Raw genomic sequence first — 20633 nt, forward strand, 5'->3', positions numbered from 1 at the left:
AGGAGCCCACTCTCTCTGAAATTGTAGTTTCATATACTAAAATGATTAGAAGTAATTTTGTTTTGGCTTTTCTGAAATTCACCAGATTAGTATGAAACACCTATCTGCATCATGTCCTTGTTGGTGTAGTTGTTAAGAGTGTTGGACTAAGACTTAGGAGATCAGGTTTCTAGTCCCTTCTCTGCATTCAGTTTCACTGGGTAACTTTGGACTCATTGCTGCTGCTGCTGCTTCCTTATTTAGATACTGATCCCACAGCCAAAACTTTCTGGGTAGTTTACACAATCCATAAAAACAGGTTTAAATAAAAACAGAAAATAAGAAAAGAATAAAAGTTTACAACAACTGAAAACAAACAACTGCAAAGAATAACAAAAGAATGACCCTGTGAAACATCTGGTGGTCACTCAACAACAGGACAAACAACCCTGCACAGTTACCATGGTTCATGGTTGTTTACCATGACCTATTCAACAGACAATCACGTAATTTCTATTTTAGCATGGTTTGTATCCTTCCTGCTCAGTGCTCCCACTTCAGGCATATATCACATCAGCTACTGTGCCTGAAATTCAATACCAAGGTTCCTTGTTCCATGTCTATGTCACCTGCTTCTTTCTCACTGGTCCACATAGTGGCTGGATGGCTGGAATGTCTCCTAAAGTTGCTGTTCTTTTTAAGGAATTCCATGGTAGTTGCATAGGAGGACCATAGAAACCATGACTTTGGCTTCAGGCAATACAACAAGCCGCAATGGTAGCACAAAATCATAGAACAAACAGTTGCTTCTTATCATGGTTTCCAAAGACCAAACTTACCATGGTGAAACACCACAACTGGTTTCAGACAACACAACACACCAACAATGGGAAAAAACCACTAAGAAGTGTCATGTTGTCTGAATCCAGCCACTGATTCTTATCTCCAAACCTACAACATGGGATTGATAATAACACGGCAAATAGAAGGATCATGTAATTCACCCTTGGGAAACATGGAGGGATAAGTGGATTAAAAATGTAACAGATTGAGAAAGATTCTACTGCATCGTAAAGCTGGTCCAAAGCCAAATTAATAATTTGACGAAACTGATTTGATCCCACCCGAATCACCTCAATACAGTTTGAATGTGTCTAGTCTTTCTCAGAAGTGGTGTAGAAGGTTCAGTTGCTTCAGACCGCAGAGAGGAATGGGAATGCCTATTGGCGATTGAAAGGCAGGATATACATTTCGGAAGCAAACAAACACATCAAAACATTTTACTATCTACATCTATATGTATCATTTAAAGGGAAATATTTAAAAAACCAATACCATTTATAGTGCACACATCATGTAGATTAAAGAACTGGGAACTGAACAATCAAGAAATGAAGAAGTAGTAAAATAAAGTATAGTGGGAATTAGTTTGGATTCTTCCATGATAGATCTGATTATTAGTACTTTCATTGGGTACTCTCCTTTCTCCATATAAGTAACAACATATGAATGATTGGATGCTCCCCAGTGTAGCCCTCTAGACTATAAAGTGATGCTGGGTGCATGAACCTAATGGAAGCCAAGATATTCCATTTCAAAAATATCCAGGATTTTCTATTAAAATTTACTAGAGAGCAGAAGACAAAGTATTTATACAGCAGTTGATGAGATGACAATTTGGGAAAGGGCCAAGCATAAGAATCACAATGCATTTAAGGCTATGTATGCAGTAGTTGTGATGCAATGAAAAGCCAATAGACGTTCCAAATGTCAAAGTAATGCAAATCCTTTATCAGCCAAAGGGATAAGATAGCAAAATTAACCCTCTCCTACACAAAAGCTATGACTCATAAATATTATCAAATTCACTGGGGGATTCCACATGAGCTGCATTGTTCAGCCCCCTTGGGAATATTTTACATCCTTATGACAAGCTTTTCTCATCCACTGTAAAGCAATGGGATAAAGTGTCTTTTCATGTCTGCACATGGGAATAATTTTAATGATTAAAACCTGATAACTATTTTCTCTTCACTTCCAGTATATAGTTCCCCATTTCGAATATTTAAATACCAAGTAATTGCATAAAACCCTTTTGTCACTCCAGCATTAGCACAGTTTTTATATCCATCCCTTTATTCCATGAATTTAGATGACCTATTTTCAAAATATAGCAGGGCAGTGTAGGAAATGGTGACATGAACATTAAATATTATAAAATCAATAGAGAATGCAAGCATAAAACAATACAAAACGTGAGGTTTAGATCACAATTTTGATAACTTTTCTTTGTCATATTGTCCAGCATTCATTCATTTATAGTAGGACCACTAGAATTCCGTTTTCAATATTCACTACACATTATTTGATGCATATAAATAAGCCACCAGAAGATTACTTTCCTTGCCAAATGTTTGATTTGATTTGTTTCAAAGGTGTTCTCACTTTTGTTCTCATTCTTTTGTGTAATTTCTTGGAAAGATCTTAGAATGGATGCAGTTCTTGTATAAACTAAAGCTGAGGCTAAAACAATATACCTCCATTTATATTTGTGAGTGTTGATCAGTAATTTCTATTTTTGGCAATTTTAAATGTCCATTGTGAATACCTTTATGTCATTTCAGTGTTGCCCTGAGTTCTCTTTTCTTTTCTTTGCTCTCACTGTTTTGTTTATCCAGTTAATCCTATTATATTCCTACCCTGATTATTTACTTGATTCCAGGAAGTCATTATGTTCAAATGTACTATTTCAATATCGCTGAAAAATCAGATAGGATACTACAGTCAATATTCCTAAACTGGTTAATTTAGGGAAAAAGAGTCTGAAAGGAAGTGATTAAAAAAAAAAGACACTGGGACAGCAAACACCAGCCAACCAGCCAACCAACAGTCAGTAGATGGTGTATGAGCAGCTCACTGATTTTGAGAAGAACACATAATATGTTGATTCTTGAAGCTTCCCTCTATCTTCTACACCTGCATACATTTTCTTAGAGATGTGCATCAGAATTGGTCAGTGCAGGAAAACACCTGGTAGCATATTCAGCTCCGCTAACCAAGCTCTTCACAGCCCTTCATACTCAACAGATGGAAGGTCCACCTGATAATTAGGTATATGGAGATAATACGGCAGGGTTTTTGTTCACGCCTATATCCCCTTACTCAGTTTTGCCCTATTCATGAGTGGACATGACCCTGCATAAGGTGAATGAATCTCCAGACTTGGTGTCCCCTGCCTTCTTTCTCCAGGTGCTGATGGGAAAAGTGAGAAGTTGAGCGACAGACATGTCACCCTTCTAATCATATGACATACTTCCTAAGAGACAATCCAAAATCACTGTGTTTAGGAAAGGGCAGAGATGAGACTGAGAGATGGCTATTCTTCAACCACCAGCAGCCTGTACTATGCAAAAACCTTAAACAGGAGTCCAGTCACCACAAGTCCTTTGCCCCTACAACCAGTGCATTTTTTTTTTTTTTTTGGTCATAGAATGCACCAAAACGGAGTTGCGGCACCTTTTTCGACAGATTTTCCAAGTTTTAAAAATAACTTTTATTTTTAGTCCACATGGATTTGAATCACCCTGTCGAGTGTGGCAGGTCGGTGGCAACATCATTAGAACGGTGCATGTGGGCTGCTTGTGTGTCGAATCCAATGCATGCGTACTTTGTCCACGCTGGTTGTGATGGCGCTGCTCGGCTTGTGATTGGTCGTGGTGTGGTTGCGCGCTGAGTGCTTACTGCATGCAGCGACCATTATGTTTTGTTACACAACTGACGTGTGTGGGTGTGTGTACAGTGATTGACTACATGTGAAAGGTAAATAATTTCATGAGTTCTGGCACCGTTTTTCTTACAAAAAAAGCACTGCCTACAACTATCCCTCTGGCACTCTATAGAGTTATAGCATGGAGATCACTTTTTTCCAGACAAATGGCCAAGAACAAAACAATACACATACACAATGGGGAGGAAAGAAAAATTAATTGCTGGCCCCAGATGTGAGAACTGCCCTTCCACATAAATGGCTTCACTTTGCATTTCCCTTAGTTAGCACCACCTCTATGATGTATGGCATTTTCAGAAAAATGGTACACAAGAAACATAGGGGAATAACCATGCCCTTTTTGTTGGACAACACCAACATGTGAAGGCTGCTCTTTCACCCAATCATCTGAAAAGAAGCAAACTAGATTTCTTCAGAATAAGCAGCTATGCTTAGAAATTCCATCTGGTTCTGCCTAGAAAGTAAAAAAAGTAATAAGCAATTCCATTTAAAAATATGACATTGTGAAACAACAACAACAACAATCTGGCAACTTTAAAAAAAATGAAAAAGACAAGCATAAGACATCTGAGGAGCGACGGTGCCTGCAAAAGTGGAAACATGTATTTATAATTATTTATACATTTCTCATGTTAGTCAGCAGGAGGTACAAAGCCTCAGAGCCATGTTTCCTATTGAGCATTATTTATGTATTTTTTAAATTATGTTACTGTCCTACAAGGAACCCAGAGTAGTTTACATAATCTGCAAAGAACCTAAGGCATCATCCATAATATTCCATAGAAGAATATCTCCTCCTATGGCCAAATGGGGACTAGAATGTGGATGTCTTAGACTGCAGTCAAATATACCAACCACTATACCACATTGACTCTCTTGATGTGTGTGTGTGCATGTGTGTTATGTGCCATCAAGTTTTCTCCATGTCATCCAAAATGTCTTGTCCATGACAGCTCCATTCAACTCTTCCAAGTTCAAGGCTGAGACTTCCTTTATGGATTCAGTCCATCTGATATCTGATCTTCCCTTTTGTTTTCTGTGTTTAACTTTGCCTAACAGGGTTGTCTTTTCCAGTGAGTCTTGATGTGCCCAAAGTACAACAGCCTCAGTTTTGTCATTTTGGCTTTTAGGGAAAACTCTGGCTTAATTTGATCTAGGACCCACTTGGTTGTCTTTCTGTAGGTCTGTGGTATTTGAAAAGCTCTCCTCTAACAGCATGTTTTGAACACATCAGTTTTCTTCCTATCAGCTTTCTTCACTGTCCAGCTTTCACACCCATACACTGTAATTGAGAATACAATAGTTTAGATGATCTTGACCTTGGTCTCCAGTAAAATGTTCTTACACTTGATGATGTTGTCTAGTTTCTTCATTGCTGCCCTTTCAAGTCTCAATCTTCTTTGAAGTTCTTGGCTGTAGTATCCCTGTGAATTGCATCAAATTGGTTTTCTTGATACTCAAGTCAAAGTAGACAATCTCTGAATCGTTCTGAACAGAAACAGTCCTTTTTCTGATATTTCAGATTGGGGTCCAAGTTGAAAATAGTGGCCAATGCATTCCTCTACAATTTATCCATCCTCTTTTGCATGCTAAATAAAAGAAAGCTGTTGGAAATTTATGAAATTCCTTCCCATAGTTCAACCGATATTATTCCTACCGAAGAAATGCTCCAGAGGGGTAGGAATAAAGCTCCAGCTCCAGGAATAAAGCAGAACTGGATCTCCAGACACTGTTTGGCCTTCCTGTTTGCTCCGTTTGGACTAGAGACACAATACAAGGGTTGGCTGATTAATTCACTGACTTCATACCCCTTCCCTTGAAAGAGAATGTTTAATTTGTTGGCAGGCGAGAACATAAATTCTGAAGCTTATCCTTTCCCCATTTCTTTATATTGCCGCTCACTTATGCTTCCCCCCTCTTCCTTACCATTTCTGACATATCTAATATTCTTTTTAATCCTCCTGCACCCACACTGATTGACATTTTGGGGTGGCTGTCCTCCTCACTGTCATGCCATTGAAACAGGGTTGAAGTGATTCAGTCATGAAGGCAGAGAGGAGAAATATAAAATATGCATACAGATATGTCTACATTTTTGCGTATTTATGTCTGCCTTCCCATACACACACAGTCAAATTAGAATGAAGCTTAGTGATGGCACAGAGATGAGGCTTGGAGAAGCCTTATAGATGAAGCCAACCAATAAGGCCAATCACAAATACAGATGTGTAACTACTGTTTAAGATTATTGAATCTCACATGTTGATTTATTATTCTCTAAGTCTCATATAATGAAGCCCTAAGTCATGCTAATGAAGTTGATGGATTTGATAGCAGAACTGAGATAATTCATAGCTCGACCCCACATAAAATACTGCAGAATTTGTTCCCAAATATCATTAACTATTACAAAATTGTCAAAGGCATGGGGGAGACATTTGCACAGGTCTGGGAGTGAAGATGAAATATGTATCCGTAAACATCATACCAGCGGTCTGTCTGTCTCTCTCTCTCTGTCTCTCTCTGTCTCTGTCTCTCTCTCTGTCTCTCTCTCTCTCTCTCTCTCTCTCTCTCTCTCTTTCACACACACACACAGTTTGAACAGAACTTCACTCAAAATTGAACTGGTTTTACACTATTTTAATTGCCATTACCTTTCTCAAGGAATCTTCAAAATCATGGAGACTGAAAATCATTTCAGAGGTCCCTACTTTCTTTGCGGATAATTTAAGTGTAGCTACTGGCTTCTCTCACCTGCCTCTCAGTTGTGTGATGCAGTAAAAAGACATTCTAAACAAAAATGCATAGAATTCTCATAGTGTTCAATTATGGTAGGGTAAACTTCATTCCCCTAGACCTAAACCTGACTGGGGATGCTAGATAAAACTTGAATGGATTTAAATGAGTTTGGTTTTTTATGAATCCACCCTACAGACTCCACAGTGGACTGGATTTTTCCAAGTCAAATGGATTCTGCGGACTTGCAGACCAGTTATTTTGCTTTCTGGGAGGATCTGCAGAAAGGCACATTCACACACACACACGCGCGCACACACACCAAATTCTTTTTGTTCTGAATTTGGAGAACTTTCTAAACTCTTATCAAAACCACGTTGAAGCCCAGTGAGCTTCCATTCCTCGCTGCCATTGCAACCTCCTCAGTAGTGCATTAAATGAATTCCAGAAGATTTGATTGGGTTGTTCTTGAATTCTTGACAGGCCCACTTCCCTAAGCTGATGTTTGTCCTGGCCTTTTCCTCTTACTTCCCTCAGTATTCTCTCCTCATTCCGCTTACTCCTTTCTTCACCTCCTATCTTCTTTTGCCCTTCGCCTTCCTCTGTCTTCCTTTCAAGATCCTCTGAGCCACATAAAAATCACAGGGAACATCTAGACTCGTCCCTTGTCCATTCTGGACACAGTTATAGCAGCTTCTAGTTCTTTGGTTGCTAGATACCTAGTGCTCATCTGTGACTCCATGCCAGGTTGCTGTTGTCTGCTGCTGCCCTCCTTTCAGCCACAGTGGAGAAGTAGCAATTCCACATTTCAAATTCCAGCGGACTATCTTATCAACCCCCTATTTTCTGGATATCAAAGACTTACTAGTGTCTCAAGTGGAGCTCTCCCCTCTCAATAACTGAATCCATTTGAGGATCTCCTGCATGTAAATCATACGCTCTATTCTTGAGCTGACTGAGACAGTGGAAGTAGTATGCAAAGCAAAAGGGATACATACAGGACATGGCGGAGGGGTAGGGGGTGTCCCTGATTTTATTTATTTATATATGTGTGTGTGCGCCTTTTTGGAATGCTCTCCCTCCATGTTCATTCATTAAAAAACAAATGAACGAACGAACCTCAGTATCTCTTTTTGTCATATTACCATATTATGTCATATTACATAAAGTGCATTTGGAGCCCTTGTTTCCATAATAAGTATGTAAGTCGAACTGCTGAGAGGTCATCCCATTTTTACTGCAGGGACAGTACATCAAACATCAGGAATATAATCACAATTATACTGCATAGACCCTACATTTTTCAGCAGTCTGCTTAACCATCATATTCATGGACAATCCAACAAACCCAGTGGACATGATGGTGGAAGACACAAACCAAGGAACTACAGTCTTCTTGTGGAAACTAACAATAGAGCACCTACTGGTTTTGCAAGTATCTGTATAGTAATCCCATATCTGCTGGGAAGAAGATAGTGGCTGAATTCAAAAAGGTCACAGGGTATAGCTACACCAGCATTAGTCCTAGAATGTTATCACTGGGCAAAGCATGGAAGTCATCTAATCTAACCCCCTGCTCCATGCAGGGATATTGTACTGTTGATAGATGGCCATGCACCCTTTGCTTAAATATCTCCAGTGAAGCACAACACAGCGCATCATTTCCCAAAGGAACCTGTCCCACCACTAGAAAGCTCATACTTTTAGAAAAGGTCTCTTCATATTTAGCAAAAATCTTCCTTGCGATTTCCACTCTTTGATCCTGTGCTGTAGAAACCCCAAAACAAACTCCATCTTCTGAATTACCACCCTCCGCCCATTTAAAGGCCATCTTTCTGTGTCTCCTTGGTTTTCTCTTCTACAGACTAAACTGGACTAAGTGAGTACAAATGGTTTAATAGTCATTCTCTCCAGGATATGATCAGGTATCATCAGTAGAGAGGATCAGCATTTCTAATAGAGAAATCTCTCAGCATCTTCACCATCCTACAATTCCCAGGATCCTTTGATATGGAAAGCCATGACAAACTGGTATCAAAGCAGTATTAGTGCTGTGGTATAGTTTGGATTACAATGTACAATACCACAGAAGATGCCCAGCAATCATCAAAGGCAAAACACTGACATAAGAAAAGATGAACTATCCCTGGCAAATGCTTGTCCAGCCTTGCCCTAAAGTATTCCTAGGAAAGTCCATGTCTTCCATTGATAACAATGATTGGGAATTTTACTGATGTATAAATTTCTCCCTTCAACACCACCCATATTTTTTTCCCAATATAACCAAGATTTGCTGCATCCATGCTGCTTTGCATCATCTTTCTTCAGCTAGGACATGACACCATCACCTGACTTTCTCCCAGCTGTAATTCATTTGTGAAGTCCTGACCTCTGCTTTGTAAATTTCTTATGGAGTGGATCTACATCATACTATAATTCTTTGCATACCTGAGAACTGAAGAAGATCCCTGCTGGATCAGCCCAATGGTCCATTTAGTCCAGCATTTCGTTTACACAGTGGCCAACCACAGAAAAACTCACAAGCCAGGACTGAATGCAACAGCATCCTCCTTCCCAGGTGCCCCCAGGAGTGGAGGCTCCCTGCTGCCGATCCTGAAGGGAGCATCTACCTATCAGAACAAGTGGCCACTGAAAGCTTTCTCCTTCAGAAATTTGTCCGTTCCCCTTTTATAGGCACTCAAAGTGGTGGCCATCACTATAACTTGGGGAAGTCAATTCCATAGTCAGACTATGGACCATATGAAAAGTATTTACTTATAAGGAAAAAAAAGTATCATTGAACTCATTGGAAGTGGAATTCTATTAAGAATTTGGCTGTACCAGTTTCATGTTGCTGTTTCTACTAGTAGTAGTACTACTAATAGCAGCATTAGTAGTTAATGATATATGTTTTCTTATATTTTAAGCCTCTTGCTTCTTGTCCTGTTCACTGGATATACCAAGCAACTGTGTTTCTTTCCTTTTCTGCCTCCTGTTAAAATGCATGGCAACTCCCAACCTTTCAAACTTCCCTCCTTACGAGAATTTCAGTTGGTTTTATCTTCTTTACTTTCTGGACTACGTTGTCTTTTTGCCACATCTTCTCTGATCTGGTACAAGCCCACAAAGATACCCTGCCTAGGCTGTCTAGAATTACTCTACACAGTTATGCACATCACTGGATTTCTTACTACCTGATGACTGAAAGTAAATCCATGATGTGAAGTGAGTTCACTCACACACACACAGAGCATGAAAGGGAGAGGGAGGGAGAGAGGCTTTGCGTTTGAGGTGACATGAAAGTTTTGTCTGTAGCATTAGCTCTGGGCTAGCTGATTCACACATGCAAGGCATTTCTGGCCGTTAGGACCATCCACTAACAGATACACCTGTGTGTAGACCCGTGCTCTTTCTTCTATTGAATAGGTGCAGAATTTACTGGTATCTTCTACCTTCCTAGGTACTGCTGCTCTGGTTCAACAAGTGCTTGGAAACTGCTCAGCCCATTACTCTCTAGTGATGTAACATTGCTGAGTTTCTGCCTAGAGACCAGAAAAATTACCTCTGCCTTTAATTACTGTAGGATGCTGCCTCCATGCGACCCTTCCTTACCAGGCAGGTCTCCTTGTGCCCCTCTCCCTACATGTGCCATCCATTTAAGCACAAGAGCCTTCTCTGGAGCTTCGGTGCTGGTACGTCCCCCCTAACAGAAAGATCACATAGGGGCTGTGTAGCCCTGTTTTATATGATTCAAGCAAGCCAGTCACGCGCAGAGAATTGGAAGGGCGGGTGAACAAGATGGGAAGATGTTTATTAATGAGTTTCGCTGCTTCTTCTTTTTTTAATCAGCCCAACACACCTACACACACACACAGAGGCACACACAACCAACAACCCTCTCTGAGATTTAGTAAATGGCCTTTGGATGTCTTCGCTGAATCATTTTGCTGAAGAAATTAGGAAAAGGTTGGTGGAGGAGCAGATTGCGTCAATAGCCACAAACCCGGGCAAGCTTTCTGTAATTAGAAGGTGCATTAAAATTCCAGGCATGTCCCCTCCACAGCCTGGGCTGGAGTGGGGTGGGGGGAAGATGAGGTAAATCCCTTACTCCCCAGCATCAGCAGCCCTAGGCAACCCTGAATGATCCTGGTCCTTCTTCCCTTTCACCCCTCCCACCATGCGAATGGGGATTCAACCAGCTGCAAAGCAAGACAATAAAGTGTTTCATAAAAAAAGATCCAGCTCAATTCCAGTGTGTGGGGGGTGGTATGAAAGAGGGTGGAGGGAGCAAGCTGCCTTTCAAAAGAAAAGCCAAACTGTCCAGTGGGAATGGAAGACTCAAAACTCAAGATTCTTCAAACTCCCAGGAGCCTTGTCTTTCTGGATCCTCCACCAGGTACCAGGGAGTGGGCAATGAAAAATTTCAAAGCATATGTTTTATGATGTTGCCAGTGATGGCAAAAAGGGCTGCTAAAGAACAGACATGCTTGCTGCTCTCAGCTACGCCATGGTTATTCCAGGATCCCCCAGTCTGAAAGTACGCCTATATCTCTTGAAAGTCATCATTCAGCTAATTCATGGAATGCCATCTCCCCATAACTAGTCAGCCTTCCATTCTCCCAAAAGCTTTCCCCAAGAATCTTCTCCGATCACCTTCCAGTCATTAATTCAAACGAGCAGCGGGGATAGATCTTTGCTCTCTGTGATACATTGTTCTTACAAAGAACATGTAGCCAAGTCCTTCAAATCCCATACAACCTAATTTCCAAGCCACAACCACGGTTGGTTAAAGTGTTTCTGTTCCCTCGCATCTCTCTCAACTTATGGAACGGGTGTTTGCTGGGATTAAATGATAACAACAATAAAGAAACTCATTCAAGACAAATGGATACACATTTGTCTGTGTGTGCATGTGAGTGTGTAATTCACCGCCAAAATATATTTGTCTCTGAGGAAACTACATAAAAAAAGAAAAAACCCAGCCACACAAACAAGAAAGAAACGACAACCATCCTAAGTCATCTTCTTCAGGATTCCATCCCTGCCTTAAAAAATAATGATGAAAAGAAAACACGGAGAAAGGCGGGGGAGAGGATCCTTCAGCGGTAATTCTGTGGGAATATCCACTCGTTTAAGAGCCTGTAGGACCCAACTCACGTCTCTGATTGAGCATACTGCAAGAATATTTATTGGCCACCAGTTTCAGTCACTGCATTGAACGCCAGCATTGGCAAGCAAATTGTATTTCCTATCACAGATGGGGGAGCCTGAAATTAAAATAATAGTAATAATAAAAATAAAAAAAAATCACCAACAGCCCCCGTTCCTCTGCCTCCCTCTGCTTCCCTCCCTCCTTCTCCCTCCCTCCTTCTCACCCTTATCCTCCCCACCTCTCTTTCTCGAGTGATCATTTATTTTTGCAAAGCAGCTACAAACGCACCCCCCCCGCCCCGCGCGCAGCACAAATCACAATGTTAAGAATGACCACTGGCGTAATAATAGAAAAACCTTGAGAAAGGACAAAGCTATGTCCATGCACACACACACACACACCTTTTTGGCAACCCCCTATTTCCTCTCTCCCCCCCCCCGCTCCCCCCCAACGATTACTTACATATTTCTAGCCCCCACCACCCCACCCCTTGCCGGACTGATGGAGGGGAGGGAGCGAGGGGGAAGCTCCCCGTTCTCTTTGCCCCGCGCCCCTTACCTTTCACGCAGGAGAGCATCCAGAAAAAGACGAGGTTCCCCAAGGTAAATCCACTTTTAATCCCCATGATCTTGCCCAAGAGACACAAGTCCGAGCGGCTGCATTTCCCACAAGCACTTTGCCCCAAATCTGCGGCGGCGGCTTTCCTTGGCCAGGTGGCCCCTTTGCAGCAGCAGCAGCTCCTTTGCATCTTCTCGGTCTTCTTCCTCCTCTCCTCGGCGAGAGCGAAGAGAGCTTCACCCCCCCACGATTCGGATCTATCCGCCTGCTGGCTTGCCTTCGGCGGCGGTCCCCCCTCCCGTCCCTTTTCTTCCCGTTCTTCCTCCTCCTCCTCCTCCTCCTCCTCCCCTGCCTTGGACGAAGGCGCAGTGGAAGAGTTTGCGCGGAGCCGCGCGCGCGCGCGCGCGTATGTCGATGGCGCGCGGTCACAGCGCCGAGTGAGCAGCGTTTCTGGGATGCCACAGCAACCTTGACGAGGAGGGCTCAACCATCTTCGATGGGGGCAGCGAGGAGGGAGGCTCCAGCGAGCTCGCAGGGCAAAGGGGGCCGCTTCTTCGCCTGCCCGCCCGCCCGCCTGCCTGCCTGCCGCCGGCCAGCCCAGCCCTAGGTTGCCTTAGTCGCCTGGCCACCAGCCTCCCTGCTCTTCCCGAGAAAGAAGTGAGGATTGGGGGGGGGGGGGGTAGAGAGATAATCTCACAAGCGGCGCTTCGAAATTGCCCAGGCGCACTCCTCGAAACTGACCAGCGTCGCTGGCATCAAACTCTCCAACCGCTCGATGGTTGCTGAGCTGCCGCTGCTTCTCTCGTCCCCGCGGGTGTTTTTTGTTTTGTTTTTTTGGAGGGGGTAATTTTATCTACGGTTTAGAAGATCTGTGGGGGTAGCGGGGGGGGGGGGGCTAAAGGAAGGTAGGCTGTGATTTTTGGGGGAAGGAGACCTTTGGAAACGCCGGCTCCAGCAAACGATCACGGCCACTGTCCCCAAAACAGGAGGAGAACACGCGCGCGCGCGCGCGCGAACACTGCCCCGCGTCCCCGAAAAGAAACAGCTCGGAGCTAAAACGGCAGGTCCTTCTCCATCTCTGTCGGCTGACGAGAGAGGAGGACCAAGAGGAGCAGGCAGCAGCCGATGGCTCGCGGAAGGAGCCCAGCCTTGTCGCGGCCGAGCCTGGCGTGATCGCACGGCGCGCGCGCGCACACACAGATTTCGGGGGGGGGGGCGACAGACGCACGAACGCCTCTATACACCCTTCCCCCTTCAAAAGTCCATGTGTTGCTCTTGGAGTTGCAGGATTCCTCTCCTGGATACCACCTGCCCAACGTCGAAGATCAGGGAGAAATCTGTCCTTTAGGCGCTAGCAGGCGGGCGGAAAATCAGCTTAGGTTACATTTGCAGACCTTGCACGGGGCGGCTGCGCGGGCGCGGGGGGGGGGTCCTTTGCCTCTAGATGGCTCCCTTCCCCCCGAGACTTGCTGCCATCCAGACCCCCCCCCCTGTAAATCCAGCTCATGTCTCCGGTTCTGAGACATCCCTTCTTTTGACCCTCCTAATCTTCAGATTAGAAGCAAACATCACAGGAATGCTGAGCTTTAATTGTGCAAGGAGTCACCCAAGATGAAAACTTCAGCGTGTGTGGCTGGGAGAGGTGGGGGTGAGATTTTTTGCAAAGGGGAAATACAGGGGGAGAGAGAGGGGGGGAGAGAAAGAGAGAGACCACGAAAGGCGAAGCAGCGCTGCTGTCCAACCCGAAAGGGTTAAGGTTGGGCAAGGAAAGAGCACTTGCGCCATCTACCGCTCGGCAAAAGACCACCGACTTGCGTGTGTCATTGGTATGGCCGGGGGCGGGGGACGTGTGATGGTTCATGCTAAAGAAAGAGCAAAATAATGGTTCTGCTGCCTCTCCTTCTGCACCACCTTCTCCTGTTTTTTAATTGTTCTATTTTTAATCAATAGTCAACTCTTTCTACCTGGAAGCTGTGCTTTCTCAAGAGACCACGGTGGAAAGGGATCGCTGGAGGCGGCGTGTGCGCGCGGGGAAGGCGGAGGAATCCGCTTTCACTCTGCTTGAATAGCGGCTTCGGGAGCTTGACTTCCTCCTTGACTTGGGAGATCAGTGAAGGAATTGCTCCTGATCACGATAACGGCCTCATCACGATAACGGGAAACTGTGTGTGTGTCCGCGCACGTGTGTGTCAGAGGGAGAACGTGTGTGCTGAGTGTGCTAATTCGTTGTCACAACTCCGTATGCGTCTGGATACAAACACCCCATTTAACTTTCTCCGTGCACCCCTTCGTTACAGTAATAATGCCTGGACATGCTTGTTTCGGTATGACTAGATCTGCTATTTGCTCTGTAGGCAAGCTGGCAAAGGTGTGCATAGAAACAAAGATTCCTGTAGCGATGACTTTAGTGCAAGCGTGTGCTCTTAGCTGTGTGCTAAGAAAAGTGTGTGTGTGTGTGTGTGTGTGTGTGATAAAGTGTTGGGATGATCCTGTGAACCTGGATATCTATTGTGACTTCTTTCTCTGCTTCTCCCAAAGGTTTAGGATGAGTCCCAATGTTGCTGTCTTCCGTTCAGAATTTCCTCCTTCATCTTTCACAGCCGCCTGTCTGAAACACAGGCATGATTACAGGTTGGGGTTTTTTTCCCTGGAATGAAATTGATTGATGATAGGGATGCATCCTGTGCTAATTTCTGAAGGCTCCTCTTGAAATCACAGGATCATAAGAAGAGCCTTGCTGGATCAGACCAAGGGTCCATCTAACCCAGCATTCTGTTTGCATACAGGGCCAAGCAGATGCTTAGGGGAAATCCAAAGCAGGACATGAGGGCAACATTACCTTTCCACCCATATTCCCCAGCAACTGGCGTGCATAGGCATATTGCTTCTGATATTGGAAGTAGTATATGGTCATCTGGAATCTGTTGAATCACCACCCATATTGGTAACCATCATTATATTTTGTAGTAGCAACTTTCATAGTGTATGTCTTTGTTAAAAAGTCCTGTTCATCTCTTCTAGCATAATGAGAGAAATAGTGAAAAATTGAGAAAGAAGTCTTCTTGTTGTTGTTATTTTGGGTGTGCTATCCAGAATTGTATCCAGTATGCTATGTGTTGTTGCACCATAAATGTGTAAAAGAGGAGTCTGAGCAGATGACCCCACTTTGGGTTCATGCAAAGCCAAACTTTTCACTAAGAAGATATTAACATCTAACTGTTCACCTTGAAAAGGTATTGGGGCCGTTGATTCTTAGTGTAATTATTATAATGACCTTGGTAGATTTGTCCACCATGATCTCCAGAAGAAATAGAAGATATTACTTCCAGCTACTTATTAGTTCATCTTGGGGGGAACTAAGATGTCCCCCACCTTAGGAGATGGAGTATCAGGCATCACAGGGTCAAATACTTTGGAACAGAGCTGAGATGTGTCCTCCTCCTTGATCCTAAAGCATTCGAGTGAGAAAGAATGCAGGAAGTACTATGGTACACAAGAGCAAAGGTCCATCTAGACCAGCATTACGGTGGTAGGGCGGCCAGTCTGATACCTAGAAGAAGCACCCAAAAGGAGATGAATACAAAAGCTCCTGCTCACATTCCTAGCCACTGGTATATATAGATACGTGTGTCTCATGAACAGGACTGCAGGACTAGTGAAATATGGGTGGTGGAATTGTGCCCCATTCAGGCCCTTAGTTGGCTGGATGACATCAGTAAGCATGGCCATACCCACTAATATTATTGCCCCACTCTATCCAGATCAGATAGTGCTGATGCTCTAATGATTCCTGCAGGGGACTCAGAGACTTCCTTCACCACCTGGAGGAACCCAAGGATGAACTGTGGGCTAGACGTGGAACATCTGTTGCCCAGGTTAATTCTACTGAAAGTCATATATTTTCTACCAAGACTAGTAGTCATAGATGTTATACTTGCCTATATAGCATCCCAGTTGGAATTCTCATGGCATCTCAAACTTGTCTTCTGGCTGTTCTCTCATTTGGTTTCTGGACCATTCACAAGAACTGGTGAAGCCCTGCAGGTTGCCAAAGGGCATCAACCATTTGAAGGCATGTATGTGTGTATGTTTGGAAATTTTGCCATGGTATGCCCAACATGGAAGGAAAACCAAATTAACCTTCCCCAAGACAGAAACACCTCAAGGAACAGCAGCAGGTGGTAACTCCTTAAAGACGCTGAGAGGATCATGCCCTCTATTTTCTCTGTTTGGATACAACATATGGGTGGCACCAGCAAGATAAATTATAGGAAGTCAAAGATGAATGGGATACAACTGACTAAGGAACAGAAAACAGTAATGATAGTGTATTTTTAGTTGGTGCAAATAGATCGCAGATCCAATGCTCACAAAGGAGAAAGTTTCAAATGTATAAATATACCAACGGTTTGATTTCACTATAAATTTCACTATCTGTGATAATTATGGGAAATGCAAATCTTTGGAGAGAGATACACTGAAGATGCATATAGCTTGAAATTTGGGGTGAAGGGGGTCTGAACATCATTGGGTTAAAAATTAGTGTGAAACAGTAATCTCCTAAATATGCACACTGTAGTAGTCCTGTTTAGAGCAGACACAGTGAAATGAATGGGACTTTGGATGCAACCTAGGCTTAGTCAACCTTTGAGTAGATGGTTTAAATGCAAAGGGGTAAGTCAGTTCTGACTAGGTTAAATTCGATTGAGTTCAATGGGTCCACTCTAAGCAGGAGTAAGGGCTTAGTCAACCCAGCATGTCAATTAGTTAAATCATAATTTTATCAAATGTTAATTGCTTGATTTTCATTTTGAACAACACTCTGATGTGCACCAAGGGGGCTTCATGGTGTGGAGATGATTCTTATCAGTTACGTATACAGATCAAGTCACTAGTTAACAACTCAGTTATTTGCAGTATTTGCAGTTAAGTAGACAACAATTTCCACTTCTTTCTTGGATCTCATAAGTAAAAGAATATGTTATGGATTTACTTTTTCAAGGTAAATTGGCCCTGAGGGGACCTGGTTTCTATAGTATCTTTCCTTTTCCAAGGCTATCTTTCTCCATAGCTTGCACTGAAGATTGTTGGGGCTAATTGGAAGTCCCATGTCACATCAAAACTCTTATTCTCAAAGAATTCATTATTTGTTATTATGTGCCATGAAGTCTTTTCTAACTTATGGCAATTCTATGAATGAAGGCCCTTCAAATGCCCTGTCAATGACAGCTCCATTCAGCTCTTCCAAGGCTGTGCCTTCCCTTATGGATTCAATCCATCTCTTATTTGGCCTTTGCCTCCTTCTTCCTTCTTTGACTTTCCCTAACATGATTGTCTTCTCCAGTGAGTCTTCCCTTCTTATGATGTGTCTGAAGAATGACAACCTCCTTTGTGTCATTTTTGCTTCTAGGAAAACTCTGGCTTGATTTGATCTAGGACCAAAAAAAGACAAAGACTTGTTTGTCTTTCTTTCAGTTGCAAAGTTCTCCTGATGCACCTTGTTTCAAATGCATCAACTTTCTTCATATCAACTTTCTTCACTGCTGAAAATGTACACTCAAGCTGTATCTTTAAACTGAAACATGACATATAAGAATGTCAACTTATAATCTGGAGAAGCATTTGGAGACTAAAGGTCAAAAGAGGAAGGACCAAGGATAAAATATCCAAACTGTCAGGAACTAAGTCTTGGGAGAAGCATTTCAACCTTTTTGAATGGGGAGAAAATCTTCACAAAAGCCAGGAAACCATGGAATGAATGTCATAGAGGAGGAAGATGCAAGGGATGGGCCATTAAATCAACCTCAAACAGTTAGATGGGGCTCTTGGCTGTGAGGTTCTGCAGCTGTACCTTGTTCAAGGCTGGGCAACTGAGGAGGGATTTGAATAGTCTCCAAGGGACTGTGGATGTGGAGATGTGTTTTCACTTTGTCCCAGTAGGACTACTGCATCTCACAGAGCTAGGAGACTAAGAGAAATATTCTAAGGTGACACTTTGTAGCTTATCATCGCATTTCCATGCCAGGGGAAGGTGAGTCCATTGCATGTCATGCAGTAAAAACAGAGGATCCCTGCCAGAAACTGGATGTCATGCCAACTTTTCCCAGCCAAATGCAATGATTTTCAAGGCATTCCATTAATTCTCATCGCAGATTACTCCAATTTTATGTCAACTGCACTGGCTTCCAGTAAGCTTGCAAACCCAATTCAAATTACTGTTTTTGACCTTTCGTGGTCTGTGGCCAGGATAACTCAAAATATTTCTTCTATGCAATTAAATCTATTGTCTAACTTCAGTCCCTGTACCTGCCTGCCCCCTTCCCCCACACACCTATGTTATGGTCATACTAAACTTGCAATAGCTGTTGAGTCATTGGTTGGTTGGTTGGTTGGTTCGTATTGTGTTTTAATGTTAGATGGTGGTCCATGGGCCAAGGAACACTGTTCTTGTGCAGCATGCAAAACCTGTAAACGAATAAGCATAACCACCATCTGCTAGGTATTGTTCATGTTAAATACTATTTTTTTAAAATCACTCTCATTGTCACACTACAGTTTGGTCTTGGATTTGCAGAATCTCAGATATCAACTGAAACATGATGTCTGTGGGATGACCTTGAGCCAGTTGTCATCTTTCAACCAAATGTTCCTCAGGGTAAGTTTTTTTAAGGATAAACCGAGGCGGCCATCCAGTACACACGTCTTGTTTAAAGGGCAAGATAGAAATGTGGCATGTAAATAAAATATCAGCTTAAATAATTCCTAGTATTTGTTAAGGCTTTTGCTGCAAATTATGGAGACAGACCTCCTGAGTGTTCCTGGCACTGTTACCCACTTAACAGCAATTTTTGCACATCATGCTGAACTCTTGGACAGGATTTGTAGTTTTGTCTTTACTTTTTATACTCTAGACTTTAGAGGTGAAGTTGGAATCTCTCTCTCTCTCTCTCTCTCTCTCTCTCTCTCTCTCTCTCTCTCTCTCTCTCTCTCTCACACACACACACACACACACACACACACACACACACCCCCCTCTCTAGTTTTTATAAGATATTAATAAATGTTGCATACATGTGCATGGAAGGAATTTAGCCTTTTCTCTAGAAGTTTTTGTTGATAATATTTTGGGTGCCACTCATGGTCTATTCAACTATACTTGGCAGAAGCACGTGCTGTTGCTTTGCTTTTTTGGCATGACCAAACAGCCTATTGATCCCCTGGGTACAGGGCAAGGATAGAAATGACTTGGCAAAGGCCATTAACTCAATCACCATGATTAAATACTCTCAAGAGCTTTTAAAGAGGGTTGAGATGGGAAATGGACAGCTACTTAAACCCCGATCTGTCAGCCTTGTGATTACTAAGGGATGCCAATGTGAAATTGGGATGCGTGATAGGTTCTCTTGGTGACCCTGCTGCTTTCTGTGGTGGACTGCACACATCTCCCCATTTACCCAGGAGTGGGATGTGTCAGCTCAGGTGCTGGCCAAATGGTTTTGATGGCTGATAAGGCAGGTATTCTGCACTCTGCCCTGCTAGAGAACAGTACACATACTTGTGAGTTTAGCACTGCTGTACCTGGACCTGCTCTGCAAGTTTGCTTTGGATTAGAAGCTGAAAGCAAAGGAAGGTGCTGGTTCTTCTAGGCTGAGAAGTGTCCATGGTTGAAACATGCCCTTGACCAGCATTCAGCTTGAGTACTGTGTCTTAGACTAGCAGCAAAAGAACTGCCCAGTTAGCTCAAATCAAAATGCCCTCTGTGTTCTTTAATTCCATGTATTAATTCATTTGTTCATTTGTTTGTTCATTCATTTACTGTCCCACCTTTATGGCAAAAAATCTCACATATGAAATGGTGCTTGAGGTAGCTGACAACATGAATTAAAACAAATCTTATGTAAAACATAACACAATTAAAAAGCACCACCTATCTTTGCTTCTTGTATTCCTTAAGACTTCTTTAGAGAAGACTTCTTTAAAGTTCTCTTCCTTAGGCTTGCCAGAATTCCTATCTCTTCCTGTGCTGATCTGAAGCATTGTGAGAGTCCATTACAACTTCCTTTCTTTTGCCTCAGCTTCCCATGTGCTTTGCCCTCTTTCTCTTTCACCAACCAGCCCCTCAGTTTCCTGTTTCTCATCTGTTGCCTATTCTGCACATTTTTCCTTTAGTCACCTCTCATTCTCCACTTTCCTGTCTCTCCAGCCAATCAACAGTCTGCCTCACAAAGTTATTCCATTCAGACAAATAGCTCACACTTCTGTCACAGAAGCTGGAGTGCAAGCATTCTGACAGTTCTCCATTGCCTTCAAGCAACTGCAAGATTCGTATAAACATTTGCATCTGTTTGGCCAAGGCATGTCAGGGACTTCACTGCCACAAGCACAATGCAATGTCAGCATTGGACAGCAAACGAATCTTCC

The 20633-nt window shown here is 43.0% G+C and overlaps 1 protein-coding gene across 1 annotated transcript in view; it reads right to left on the reverse strand.

Annotated features, from left to right (window-relative positions):
• The window catches only part of CSMD3 (CUB and Sushi multiple domains 3), a 650552-nt gene extending 638150 nt beyond the window's left edge, over window positions 1-12402 (reverse strand). The window contains exon 1 of the mRNA XM_044421466.1: window positions 12213-12402. Within this exon, the coding sequence (XP_044277401.1) occupies window positions 12213-12402 (190 nt within the window). The remainder of the gene's footprint in view (window positions 1-12212) is intronic.
• Window positions 12403-20633: the final 8231 nt, after the last annotated feature.

This window comes from Varanus komodoensis, unplaced genomic scaffold (assembly GCF_004798865.1).
Source record: "Varanus komodoensis strain SLA01 unplaced genomic scaffold, ASM479886v1 scaffold12, whole genome shotgun sequence".
Lineage (NCBI taxonomy): Eukaryota > Metazoa > Chordata > Lepidosauria > Squamata > Varanidae > Varanus > Varanus komodoensis.